We start from the raw sequence: 14737 nt of genomic DNA on the forward strand, positions 1-14737 counted from the left end.
CCCCAGGGCTCTGTTCTGGGCCCAGTGCTCTTCAACATCTTCATCAACTATTTGGATGAGGGGATAGATGGGGAACTCATCAAATTTGCAGACGACACCAAGCTGGCAGGAATAGCCAACACACCAAAAGACAGGCTTAAGATACAGGAGGATCTGGACAGACGTGAACACTGGGCGCTATCTAACAAAATAAAATTCAGTGGTGAAAAAAGTAAGGTTCTACGTTTAGGCAAGAAAAACCAAATGTACAGGTATAGTATAAAGGGTACCTTGCTCAATAGTAGTAACTGTGAGAGGGATCTCGGAGTCCTAGTCGACAATCACTTAAATACGAGCCAGCAGTGTGCTGCAGCTGCCAAAAAAGCCAACACAGTGCTAGGCTGCATTAACAGAGGGATAGAATCAAGATCACATGAAGTATTAATACCACTTTACAATGCCTTGGTAAGGCCACACTTGGAATACTGCATCCAGTTTTGGTCACCACAATGTAAAAAAGATGTCGAGACTCTAGAAAGAGTACAGAGAAGAGCAACAAAGATGATTACAGGACTGGAGGCTAAAACATATAAGGAACGGTTGCTGTAACTGGGTATGTGTAGTTTAATGAAGAGAAGGACAAGGGGTGATATGATAGCAGTGTTCCAATATCTCAGGGGCTGCCACAAAGAAGAGGGAGTCAAGCTATTCTCCAAAGCACCCGAAGGCAGGACAAGAAGCAACGGATGGAAACTAATCAAGGAGAGAAGCAACCTAGAACTAAGGAGAAGGTTCCTGACAGTTAGAACAACTAACCAGTGGAACAACCTGCCTCCAGAAGTGGTGAATACTCCAACACTGGAAGTTTTTAAGAAGAGACTGGACAGCCATTTGTCTGAAATGGTATACAGTTTCCTGCCTGAGCAGGGGATTGGACTAGATGACCCTTCCAACACCATCATCATCATCATCATCATCATCATCATCATCATCATCATCTTCATCATTATTATTATTATTATTATTATTATTATTATTATTATTATTATTATTATTATTATTATTATTATTATTATTATTATTATTATTATTATTACCTGCATTTAAATGCATAGGGCCAACCGCCAATCTCTTCCCTCTCTCCCTAGGCAACATCTTGAATTTCTGACTCAAATGCCTGGATCCGAAGAATTACCTGGAAAGAATCTTCAGAAAACATTGAACTCCCTCTTGGGAAAACCTCAGCCCATTAACCTAACAAGCCAGCCATTCAAAAGGATCTGCACTGAATGCCCAACAGTGAGTGAAACAGAAATTTTAACCTAAGTTTAGATCACTATTCTGACCTTGTCTGAATCTGCCTTTCAAAATTTTCAAGCAATCAGTAACGGGAGCTGAAACCTGAGTGCCAGGACACCAAAGTAAGCCTAAAACATAATTATAATGTATAGATTAGGGCTGTGCAAGCTTTAACAAAAATGATTTAGAAGAAACCTTCACAAAGACTATCATAGTCCTTCTTCGTGGAGACAGGCAGGTCTTCTTACAGGACTACGTGGGTTCCTGCCAGAAAAGATGGTGATGATGCTTTAAAAGTTGAAGTAACTTTGATCAATGGATTCCTGCAAGCATCATCATCTTTTTTTATATTTAGGATGCTGGAATGAAAAGCGAAGAGGTGCTGCTCATTCAGGAAAGTCAAAGCAGTTCTTCCATATTAGTTTAAAACAGGGGTCTTCAAAAACTTGGCAACTTTAAGACTTGTGGACTTCAACTCCCAGAATTCCTCAGTCAGCCAGGGATGGGTGAGGAACTCTGGGAGTTGAAGTCCACAAGTCTTAAAGTTGCCAAGTTTGAAGACCCTTGGTTTAAAACATGCACAGTCCTAATTCATATTCCTTTATACAGGTGAGTCATTGAGTTAGACCATAACGGAACCTGTTAGATTATAATGGAGCCATAAATTGTAATGCTCTTAAAACAGCTCAGTCACATGACCGATCCAATTTTACAACTTCTTGTGGCTGTTGATAAATGAACACCAAGGTCATTAAGCAGACCCAACCATTTGCTAGGGTATGATTTTTGCCAAAACTGAAGTGGTTTTTGGCAAAACTGTCATAAAATTTGGTCACATATGACTGTAAGATGTCACAGATGGCTATGCTGTTGAGCACCTGAAGTGCAATTATGTGACCCCAGGGGGTGATTGTGGGAACTTAGGACTCTGATCGTAAGTCCCCTTTTTCAGGTAGCTCGTAAGTCGAGGACCACCTGTATAGTAGGTATGTAGAAATATGGGGCGGGGGGAATGTTTTCTTTCCTTGGACATGCTTCTTTTGACTTCATCTCACATTCAATGGCAGATTACTTTGAACATATCAGAAAGCACGCAAAGATGGTTCTTATACGATTTATAGGAGTTCACCATAATTGTCAGACTTGCTCCCTAGGAAAGAATGACCCTTGACTCCATAGGCATTAGGGAAAAGGTGCTTTTACTGGAGATGTTGAGTGCAGTGTGAGCAAGGCGAGCTCTGAAGGATAACCGTGCGAAAAGCATGTACTGAGTGCAATCCCTGATGTCCAAAACCTCTCTGGGAGAGCAGTCCAATCAGGTCCCGTTCTGAAGTTTTGGGAACGTGATGTCTCCGGCGCCAGGGCAAATTCCTTTCCCAGGGCCGGTGTCCTTGAAAAGGAGGAAGAGGACTCGGTTTAGCACCTCTGATTCCTGTCAACGTCCATAATCCCCAATTTCACACAAGATTCCTTCACACCTCCAGCACTCTTCCCCTCCCAAGTTCTCCCTCCCACCGCCGCCCCCCACCCAGGCCGTGGCAGTTGCTAGCGAGCTTCAGAGAAGGCGAAGATAGGCAGCTGATAATAATCCTTGCAATTCCTGTCTGATGAACATTCTCAGGCCACAGGGGAATCTGCAAAGGGAAGATTAAAAAGGTTACAGTGGTAACCACCATTGGAAACTCGGATCCTTTTTTCCCCCTCCATGGATTGCAAATATGGCACAAAGGGAAAAAATATTTCGCTGTGTAGTCAGAGCTGCCATCTTGATTTTTTTGACCCACTCAAACCCCATCTCAGAACATTTCACACATTCACATGTAATGCAGACTTGCTTGGTTTGAATACAGGTAGTCCTTAACTCACAACAGTTCGTTTAGTGACCCGTTCAAAGTTACAACGGCACTCAAAAAAGTAACTTATGACCATTTTTCACACTTATGACAACTGCATCGTCCCCATGGTCGTGTGATTTATATTCAGATGCTTAACAACTGGTTCATAGGTATCATGGTTGCAGTGTCCCGGGGTCCCGTTTTGCGACCTTTTGACAAGCAAAGTCAATGGGGAATCCAGATTCACTTAACAACCAGATTACACCAGCAGTGATTCACTTAACAAATGTGGCAAGCAAAGTCATAAAATGGGACACTTAACAAATTTCTCATTTAGCAATATAAATTCTGGGGTTAATTATTAACGTACGTTGAGGACTACCTGTACTGAATTGTTGATAAGGGTGTAAATATCTTAGTTTTATAGCGGCAAGAATATTTGATTAGCTAGAGCAGGGCTTTTCAATCAGTGGTACGGGTACCACCTGTGGTACATTGGCACCTGGCAGGTGGTACGTGACCATCCTAGAAAAGTGGTAGCGGGGGAGGGGAATGAGCTGAACCTGTGGCAGCACCACATAAGCCTGAGCGAGAGACGGCTGAAACTGCAGGGCTGTCAGGGCCCAGTGGAAGCGCCAGGATGAGCGCCAGGCTCCAGCTGGACCTCGGCACTGATCCTGGTGCTTCTGCTGAGCCCAGAAGAAGCGCCGATCAGCTGGAATGTTGCAGCATCTCCAGGGTCTTGTGATTTACATTCAGATGCTTGGCAACTGATCCATGTTTATGATGGTCACAGTGTCCCAGGGTCATATGAAGTGACCAAAACCTTCTGCAATCACCCAGCAGACGGGGAATAAAAACCAAACACCCCTCACCCCACCCCCGCTGCCAATCCTCAACAGAAATGCTCACAACAATGAAAACCTTGGACAGGAGGAAGAGCACCACTGGGCGGGCAGGCAGGTGTCTTGCTCGGCTGTGGCTTGGCGGACACCTTTTTCAGTGCCATTGTAACTTTGAACAGTCACTAAGCGAACTATTGTAAGTCGAGGACTACCTGTACTTCATCACTTTTTTCTTCTTTTTTTTTGGTCATCAAGTTTTTGACCCCTTGCTAGGCGACTGGTGGTACTCGGATGTTGCCATATCCTAAAAGTGGTACAGTGGGTGAAAAGGTTGAAAAGCCCTGAGCTAGAGGGCACTGCAATTTGTTCTTTTTTTTTTTTTTTTTTTATTGAAAAGTTTTAAAATACAATTTTCCTTTGAAAAACCCCCCTTCCCCCTCCCTCCTCCCCTCCCTACCTCCCCCCCCTCCCCCTCTCCCTCCTCCCTCCCCTGCCTCCCACCCCTCTACTTCCCCTCCTCCCCCCCTCCCCCCCCCCCCGACTTCCCAGAGCAAAATACAAGGTATATATCTAAAAAGCAATCATAAACAATCATATACTAACAATTATAAACTCTAAAATCCATCACTCTCTAGCTTATATAGAGTAAACCAATCCTTAACAATACTAAATATGTATAAAGAACTAAAATAAAAAAAAACTAGCATCATTCCCATCTATGTTCTTCCACAATTCACTATTACCTAGACATATTCTCACTTACACATCACAAGCACCAATCCCTATTAACCTCTCTAGCCAAAATAGGCTATAATAGATAGTTCTTACACAAATTAACCCGCATTAACCCACAAAATTTTCTTCCTCTTCCTCTGTAGTAAATTGTCCATTAATTCCAAATTGAACATTCTGTTACCATAGATATCATCCCAAAACTCTTAAAAACACAGCTACCACTTGACTATAAGTATATTGTGGAAGTTCCATAGATTTCTACTGGTCTTATTTTTTAATCTTTTTTGAGCGTTTTAAGGCAGCACGCGTCACCCTCTGTTCTCTAGGATCATCCAAAAGAGTTGCAGCTTGATCTCCTCCTGTACCCTTCTCGTCTATCTGTCCATCTTCATCCTCTTGATGTTCTCCTTCTCCAGATCCCTCTGCAGCTTCCAGAAGTGTTGATGGGGTTGCTTTTAAAACATTGTTGTAAAAATCATGCGCTTGCTTCACAGTACCCAAACAGTACCTTTTGCCATCATACATGAAGCTCAACCCAGCTAGGATCTCCCATCTGAACCTTATATCTCTTTGCTTGAGCTCTTGCACAAGAAATATAAAGTCCTTCCTTCTCTTTAAAATCTTTGGAGGAATTTCTTTTAGAACCAAAACTTCTTGACCAGCAATCACAACTTTAGTATCATAGGCAGCTTGTATAACTTCATCTCTAATTTCCCTTTTTACAAAATAAACCACCACATCTCTAGGCAACTTTCTCTGCTTAGCAATCCAGGAATTCACACGAAACACTTTGTCCATGCCTTGTTTTATTTCAGATGCTGGATGGTTCAATACCCCCTCAAAAGCCTCAGAAACCAGCTGCTTTAAATCTTCCTTAATATTCTCTTTTAGGCCTCTAATTCTAACAGCAAACTGCATCTGGTAAAATTGAGCCAAACTCTGTTCGCTATCCATTTTGTCTTTTAAATCTTCAATTTCCAATACTTTTGCTTCTAATATAGCATTCTTTTGAGTCAAGTCTTCCACTTGATCATCCAGCACCTCCACACATTTAGCTACTTTATGCACTGAGGACAAAATGTCTACCTTCATCTCTCTAAGTTTCTGCTCCATCCTTTCTTCCATTCTCTGCTCCAATTTCTCCAATTTCTCCTCCATCTGTGCAAATTTAACACCCATTGACTCCAAAATTAACTGGGTATGTTTTTCAAGATCCTTCGATGTCAATACATCAGGAGAATGCAACGCCTGCAGTAATGATTGTTGTTGCACCGGAGAATTTCCAGCACTCCGAAAAGTTCTAGGGGGAGGTTTAGCCGCCATCTTTTACTTACAATTGTGACGCACTTTCACTTTAAGTTTTAAGCATAGTCCATCAAGCTTGAGAGTAAAATAAAATAATCCTCTTCATCTCTTCACCTTTTCCTCTTGTACCGCTCTGCCTGCTCCTTTAAATCATAGTCCTTTCTTCAGGCAGGGATGGTTCGCAGACGCCTGGCTCTGCTCCAGGAAATTCGGAGCAGAGACGACGGCCAGCTGGGAGCAACCCAGGCTTCGGGGGAGTTCGATCCTTCAGCCGCCCAAGCTCGAAGCTCAGGCGGCCTCGGAGAACTCTACCCCTACCTGGGGCCTCACCCCCTCCTCTTCTCCCGAGGAGGGGGCTTCAATTTCGCCCGAACAGCTGATCGGCGCTGTTTCGGGCGAAAAAACAAACAGCTGAGCCGCGGGCAGCCAGGGGAGGCTGTCTTCGGCGCCGCGCCGCCAGCGGAAGTCGGCACTGCAATTTGTTCTTGTTCTTTTAGCTTAAATCCTACTTGAAAACATTGGCCAAAAAGAAGATCAAACTGGACCACTCTAAAGCATCAACTACTTGGCATTTTTCCAAAGTTGTGCAGATGTTGCGTAGTGGCAAGAAGAAAGATATCCTTGTACTACTGAAGAAAGCTCCAGAGAACATGTTGTAAGTAAAGGAAAATTATTACTCCTATTAAGGTTTGTTGCACAGTCGTCCAGATATTTAGACTGGATTTGGCATTTTTATCCACCTATCGGGTCCTTCCCAAGGACCTGGGACAAGCAGATGTTCTTGTCTGATGGAGTTCCGGGTATCTTTGCAGGATGTAAGCAGCTCCAAGTATCCTGTCTTTTGCAATTGACTGGTGATGATTTTGCCGATGCCATATTATTATTTTTGCTTTCCTGAGGTCATCCAAAGTACTGCTATTGCTTTTTACAGTAATTTAAAGCAAAAGGCTAATTAAGTGGGTTAGGAAATGAGTGTGTGGCATTGTACTTATACAGGGTAGTTGCAGGGAAGTATCAAAAAAGTCAAGCCCACAAGCATGTAATCAAAGTCCCACCCACTTTTCACGTGTGTACAATGAGACTTTGATGGTAAACCCTAAACTTAAATCATTCTGTGTGTCCCTTCTACCCCTGGCTATCTCCACATTTTTATTTTTATTTTAAAAAAATGCCTTATCCCATTTTTAGACCCTTCTACATTGAAGCTGCAGTAGCTGCCCATTCAACGCCTTCCTTAGTAGCAGTGGCTGAATTTCTGGATTTGCAGCACGTAAAGCAAATGTCCTTCTTGGAAAAATTTCTCTATGCTGCAGCTTTGTCTCCTCGTCCTTCCAAGGAACTTTTCAGTCTGGTGCTCGTAAGTTCTGCTCTTCTCTGTACTGCTCTTTCCATATCTTGATGTTTCAATGTTGCTTTTATCTCTTTTTACTGATAAATGAATGAATGAGAATGGATGGATGGATGGATGGATGGATGGATGGATGGATGACTAGAGCTAGGTAAAGCTTTTGATGTGGCTGTCAGATGCCCAAGTTACACAGCAACATTGATATTAAGCAACATCGTAGGACAGTGGTCCCCACCCTTTGCAGCTTGGTGGCCTGGCTGCACCCGGGGAGGGGAAGTGGGTCGTGAAACAGTGGGCCAGTGTGCACACACACACACCTCAACTTGCATGGGTGGTGGGCCAGCATACACAGGCATGTGCACGCAGCTCGACTTGAGCAAGTTGAGCTGCGTGCATGAATGCACACATACCAGCCTGCAGCTCACATGACCCAGTTCCAAATAGGCCACAGCCTGGTAGTGGGCTGCAGCCCGGGGGTTGGGGACCCCTGCCATAGAAGAATGGAATACATTGAATTTGCTCAATACCTGAATTTGACAAAAATAGAGTACCTCAATGATTTTTCTATGGTTGTCTCATATACACGTCTATGTTTTGTATTCAGTGCTGGGTGACCTTTTGATGAATATTTGAGCTGTCTGCACTGAAGGAAAATAATTCCATGTCATAGAGCTTAATGAGATTAATAAAACAAGTAAAAACGTCACTGCACAAATTATATTACAATATCTCTGACAAGCAGCTATCCAGCTCCATTTAAACATTACCTATGATGGGAGAGTTCCCCGTCTCTGAAAGGAATGTATTCCGCTGAAATAGATTATGATTAGTTTCTTTCCCTAATGGTCTACTAAAATCTTCAGCTTAATAATGTTCAGCAATTGGTTCCAGTTGGTCCACTCAAAAAAACAAATCTTCTCCACCCGTTACGATTCAGTTTTCATATAATAGAAGATTATTTGCTGTCCTTTTGTTAACATTCTCCAAACCAAACACATCTAACTCATCAGATATTTTTATATCTCACGCCATCCTGATCACCATGCCCTGGATATCCTCCACTATGTCAGTGTTCAGTCTGAAACAGGGGTCCCCAACCTGTGGGCTGCAGAAACTAGGAACTAGTTCCATTGGGAACTAGGTCACACAAGTGGGTGAAGTTTCATCTGCGCGTGTTGCAGAATTGAGTAATGCGCAAAATCTCACACACAGAGTGGTCTATACAAAAATTCTTTACTACAGAACCGGTCCTGGTGCCCAAAAGGTTGGGGACCACTACTCTCAAATATGGTGTCTAGCATAGATCTGTATTATAATCCGTAGATACGTTTCTTGAATTTCATGTTGTTGGTTTTCCCCCAGTGTTTTCAGTTTGCCAAATTCATTACAAATTTTCATTCTGTTTTTATAGTACTAGGTACATTTTCTAGCTCCATGGCATATTCAACTTTTCCACATTTTCATCAAAATCATATACTATATAACAGTGGCCCCCAAACATTGTTACCATAGAGACTGGTTTTGTGAAAGACAATTTTTCCACGGAGTGTGGTGTGTGTGTGTGTAGGAGCACGCAACCTAGATCCCACGCATGTGCAGTTTACAGTAGGGCAGGGGTGTCAAACTCAATTTCATTGAGGGCCGCATCAGCATTGCAGTTCCCCTCAGGGGGCCAGGTGGGTGTGGCCTGGGTGGGTGTGGCCTACTGGGTGGGCATGGCTAGAGTGCGTATGGCCTACTGAGTGGGCGTGGCCAGCTCTACATCATTGGCATCAAGGGTGCCTATGGGGGCCCGGGCAGGAGTGGGACAGATCTGAGGGTCTCTGGCAGAAGGAGGGTCTCTGGGCCAGGGCCAAGGCAGTGGGGGCCGTTCCCTCACTGTTTCCAGGATGGCTTCGCGGGCCGCATGAAACCACTTCGCGGGCTGGATCTGGCCCCCGGGCCTTGTGTTTGACATGTCTGCAGTAGGGTTTGCTCCTCTGCCACTCACCTCCAGCTGTGTGGCCCAGTTCCTAAGAGGCCATGGCCCAAGGATTGGGGATCCCTGCTGTATAAAACTGTTGAATAGAAAAGTTGCTGTGTGGTCCACCTGATATCTCCTGACAGGTAGAATCTGGAGTTATTTATGAGTGCTTGTTGCCATAAAATAGTTTTTCTAAACTATAAAGACTCCTTTGAGTTCTTGGCAACTCCATGTAGTTTTCTTAGCAGAAAGTCAGATTTGCCTTGCTGTATTCTGGGATGTTTCTTTAACTTTTCAGTATTCCTTAAGGCCTTTGAATGTTCTAGTGCAGGGGTCTTCAAACCTGGCCCTTTTATGACTTGTGGACTTCTGGGAGTTGAAGTCCACAAGTCATAAAAGGGTCAAGTTTGAAGATCCCTGTTCTAGTGGTCTACGACCCAAGTACTAATCTGGTTCAACTGTGGTTAGCAATTGGGAATCAAGTCAAGATTAGCAAGCTGTTGCCAACTTGAGCATCTTCCAAATGACCATCTCTCCTTCTAGAAATTAAGGTTCATACTACTGGAGGGCATCCAGATTGGAGAATTTTGATACAGCAAGTACCATCATCCCAGTCAAATCAACTTCCCATCGTCCTGTGTGCTCCCACAGGGAGGGCCTTCTCAGGGTGCCGGCGGTTAAGGAGTGCCGGCGGGTGATCCCCAGGGGGAGGGCATTCTCTGTGGGTGCGCCTGCCCTTTGGAATGATTTACCAGTGGAACTTCGGACCACCCCCAATCTGCGTTCATTTCGCCGGGACCTGAAAACCTGGTTTTTTGATCTATCAGGCCTGGACTGAAGGGGTTTTAGCTTTTAATATTGTTTTAATTGTTGGGCTTAAGTAATTTAATCTATTTTAATTTTATACTATTGTTATATTGTATTTTATGCTGCCCTGTAAACCGCCCTGAGTCCTTCGGGAATAGGACGGTATAAAAATTTAAATAAATAAATAAATAAATGATGAATGCAAAAAAAAAAAAACCAAAAACCCCACCCCTTAAATTCTTCACAGTTGTTCACCTCCATTCAAGATGACCTCTTTAATACACCCTTGAATGAAGAGACATCCATTGTCCTGTCCCTTCTCTCTCTTATAGGACAGGCTAAACAAGAAAAACCTAAATAAAGTCACTTGGGAAACAGGAAACATAATCATTGGCAGTCTTGTGGGCAAACTGTGTCAGATGGGTCAATGCGACCTGGAGGTGAGTTGATATTCTCCTTTCCACTTTGGACTGCCAATTGGAGTTTTGACTGGTGTCACAATCGCTCTCTTTGGTTCGTTCTTTCGATCTCTTAAATAAATTAGGATGTCAGCTTTGCAAAGGAAGCCATCTTGAAAAAACTTCATGGCTCCAAGACGGACTGGGGGAAGATGATGCACCTGTGGTCTCTGAAAAGTGCTCGGCTACCAGAATCCATCCCCACCTTCCTGTATTATGCAGAGGAAGGCTCATCCACCATCTCAGCTGCAGCAGTGATAGCTCTAAAGAGATACACTACAAAGCACATCACAAGCACGGTATGGGCTATCCTATTGCTAAAATAAACCTTGCTAAGAATTAATCTTTAAAACCAGTGGTTTAATGAAACATTGCTACTATTCTTTGCCAGGAAGTCCAGGACCTATATACAGTAATTGGATCATTTGATTTGCATCAGAAATTAATTCCATCGTTTACACAGTACCTTCCATCTATGGCAAATTCTTTTTAACTGGACTTCTGACTGTTTCTCCCACTGGTTGAATCTAAAGATAGGTTACAATAGATCAGGGCTCTTCAAACTCAGCCCTTTTATGATTTGCGGGCTTCAACTCCCAGAATTCCTCAGCCAGGCACGCTGGCTCAGGAATTCTGGGAGTTGATGTCCACAAGTCATAAAAGGGCCGAGTTTGAAGACCCCCTCCAATAGATCAACTTCCAGCTGCTAGCTGGGGTTATGAGAACTATAGTGCCGCAGATGTAGAGAGTCTCAGATTTTGAATAACGTTATTGTGCTGAATATTTGACATAGTTTTCTTCAGACTGTAGAACAGGAGTCTTCAAACTTGGCCCTTTTATGACTTGTGGACTTCAACTCCCAGAATTCCTCAGCCAGCATGCCTGGCTGAAGTCCACAAGTCATAAAAGGGCCAGGTTTGAAGACCCCTGCTGTAGAACTTCAGAAAATAGCTTTGCTAGAACTGGATAACGCATGGCTTTCATTGTGCTATTAAGTGCATCTGAACCAGTTATAGGACTCTTTGTTTTTCTTTTTACGACCCTGTAACCCAGGTGTCACTGCTGCTAACATCGAATGTTCTTGCTTGACAAGAGATGAAGAAGCAGCTATTTCATATGTTAAACTTGTGTATTGCTTTAAGAGATAGGGTTAAGGCTGGGAGGAGGGAGGAGGAGGATTGTACCTCAAGGCCATCTGAAATTAAAGAAGATAAGAACTTGGCGGGTTGTCTAACGGAAGGGAAACTGATTCTTTAAATTAATTGGAGAATGTGATTAATGACAAAATTAGAAAGGTGGAGAATCTTGTTTAATATATTGTGCAAGGGGGCAGAAATTTCAGATTCCAGCTTCCTTTGAACAAGCATTTGCCAGTTTATTAGGCTAAATAAAGGACTTTTAAGGTAAACAATGCCTCAGAGTCACTTGAAAAGCCCATACGTCAGAAACTTGACACCAGGGGTGTCAAACACGTATCCAGACTTTTTCTCCATTGCCGGAGCTGGGGTGGGCGTGGTTTTGGCATGACGCATCCGGCCCATGGGCCGGCAGTTTGACACCCCTGCTGTAATCCCTGGATTTGGGGTAGGGTCAGGGCAACTGGGTAGAACTGAGCATTTACTGGCTGGAATCCCTTCCTGATACCTACATGAAATTTGTAGAAGATATTTCCTCTTTGCCCCCTGAGAGAGAAACACATGCCGCTATTTAGGATCAAACTCTCAACCTTCCAAGTGGCAGGCAAGCATCTTCACCATGCCACTCAGTCATAGGACTGTGGATGTAGGGAAAATAGGAGGTGGGATGATTAAATATATTCATGCTTTGATTGAATCAAACCCAAAAAAGGGGATTTTAAAATATCTAATAAATAATGCTCCCATTATCCCTCACCCTTTGCCATGCTGCATAAATCTGGTAGAAACTAGAGCTTAACAAAATCTTGAAATATAGAAGGTCAAGGATTTAAGCTCATTTGAATGGCAGAAAAGTTGCCATTCAAATCAAATTATTGTCATTGCACTAAAAAAAATGGTTTGTATTTGCTTTCTGGCACCAGGTTAAAATGGCAATGAGACGCATTTTCCATCAAGTTCAGAGAAAGTATAAAAAAATTTCAAGATTGGCAGCTGCGGAAGTCCTCTTGGATAATAATCCCTCACACATGGACTTCATCAATATCCTGTTGGCCAGCAGAGAACTTCCACCAGAAATGCAAAGATTTATAGTGTCCAAAATTCTAGACATTATATCTTCTCATAATCACCCAACCAGGTAAACTATATTGAATGCCATTACATAAAAGTATATCTAATACTACCTCTCCATGACATCCAGTATTACCGGTATTTCTTTTTACCCTTTCCTTCAATCTGTTACATTAAACCCAATAAAACGTCTCATGGATAATTCTGCTGCCTAGAGAAAAATCTCATATGAATCAACTTTATGTTAGGCAATATCTTTGATCAACTAGTCCAATGGCATATTTCTACATCACTGCTGTCAGCCATTCTTTGAGATGGTAGTAATATTTGCTATTCCCATAGCTGCATTTCCTTAGAATTTGAAACTCTAAGTCAGGGATCTTCAAACCTGGCCCTTTTATGACTTGTGGACTTCAACTCCCAGAATTCCTCAGCCAGGCACGCTGGCTGAGGAATTCTGGGAGTTGAAGTCCACAAGTCATAAAAGGACCTAGTTTGAAGACCCCTGCTCTAAGCAAATATTTACTGAACTCAGGTTCCAGGTTTCTCTGATCTGTATTGAGACATTCTAGTACAGGTAGTACTCGACTTACAACAGTTCATTTACTGACCACTCAAAGTTACAGCAGCACTGAAAAAGTGACTCGTGACTGTGTTTCACATTTATGACAGTTGCAGCATACCCATGGTCACTCAAAATTCAGCCGCTTGGCAACTGACTCACATTTATGAGGGTTGCAGTGTCTTGAGGTCATGTGATCACCTTTTGCGACCTTCTGACAAACAAAGTCAATGGGAAAGCCAGATTCACTTAACAACCATGTTACTAACTTAGCAACTTGAGTGATTCACTTAACAGCTGTGGCAAGATAGGTCATAAAATGGGGCAAAACTCGCTTAACAAGTGTCTCACTTAGCAACAGAAAATTTGGGCTCAATTGTGGTCGTAAGTCAAGGACTGCCTGTAGTTACCATTCCCATCTTAATTTTTTTCTTTACTTCAACCTTTCAGCTCTTTCAGATGCCACAGGTTACTTCCATAGTAGTTTATAGCAGCTTTATGTCCTCTTTTTTGCATCATGTAGTTATTCCGACGTCCTATTTTATATTTTAAGAAAAGGAACATGGGAAGGAAAGGAAAGGAAAGTCAAGGACTACGTGTAATTCCCATAATTCAACTTCCCCTTGATCCACCATGACCAGAAAACTGATGTTACAAAGAGATTCAGAACAATATAGAGAATAAAAATTCAAGCTAAAGAAATCCCTCATCTTATGAGTTAGGTAGTATCAAGTAAACATACGCTGTAGTGTCTAGGTCAGGGGTGTCAAACTCAATTTCATTGAGGGCCGCATCAGCATTGCGGTTGCCCTCAGGGGCCCGGGTGGGTATGGCCCGGGTGGGCGTGGCCTACTGGGTGGGCATGGCTAGAGTCCGTATGGCCCACTGGGTGGGCGTGGCCAGCTCTACATCATTCGCATCAAGGGTGCCTATGGGGGCCTGGGCAGGAGTGGGACAGATCTGAGGGTCTCTGGCAGAAGGAGGGTCTCTGGGCCAGGGACAAGACAGTGGGGGCCGTTCCCTCACTGCTTCCAGGATGGCTTCGCGGGCCACATGAAACCACTTTGCGGGCCGGATCTGGCCCCCGGGCCATGTGTTTGACATGTCTGGTCTAGGTCAATGACAATGATATTTGTTGTTGTTGTTGTTGTTGTTAGCTGCGAAGTCGTGTCCGACCCATCGCGACCCTATGGACAACATTCCTCCAGGCCTTCCTGTCCTCTACCATCTTCTGGAGTCCATTTAAGCTCACGCCTACTGCTTCAGTGACTCCATCCAGCCACCTCATTCTCTGTCGTCCCCTTCTTCTATTGCCCTCGATCTTTCCCAGCATTAGGCTCTTCTCCAGTGAGTCCTTCCTTCTCATTAGGTGGCCAAAGTATTTGAGTTTTAGC

The 14737-nt window shown here is 43.4% G+C and overlaps 1 protein-coding gene across 1 annotated transcript in view; it reads left to right on the forward strand.

Moving 5' to 3' along the window:
• Positions 1-14737, forward strand: part of LOC308668598 (microsomal triglyceride transfer protein-like) — a gene marked incomplete at both ends in the record, with an annotated part of 39312 nt that overhangs the window by 10893 nt on the left and 13682 nt on the right. Inside the window, 6 exons of the mRNA XM_081328608.1 lie at positions 1128-1278; positions 6496-6653; positions 7187-7355; positions 10449-10556; positions 10661-10873; positions 12634-12848. Coding sequence (XP_081184734.1) covers positions 1128-1278; positions 6496-6653; positions 7187-7355; positions 10449-10556; positions 10661-10873; positions 12634-12848 — 1014 coding nt within the window. The remainder of the gene's footprint in view (positions 1-1127; positions 1279-6495; positions 6654-7186; positions 7356-10448; positions 10557-10660; positions 10874-12633; positions 12849-14737) is intronic.

Source organism: Vipera berus, assembly GCF_964194415.1.
Source record: "Vipera berus genome assembly, chromosome: 5".
NCBI classification, from domain to species: Eukaryota; Metazoa; Chordata; class Lepidosauria; order Squamata; family Viperidae; genus Vipera; species Vipera berus.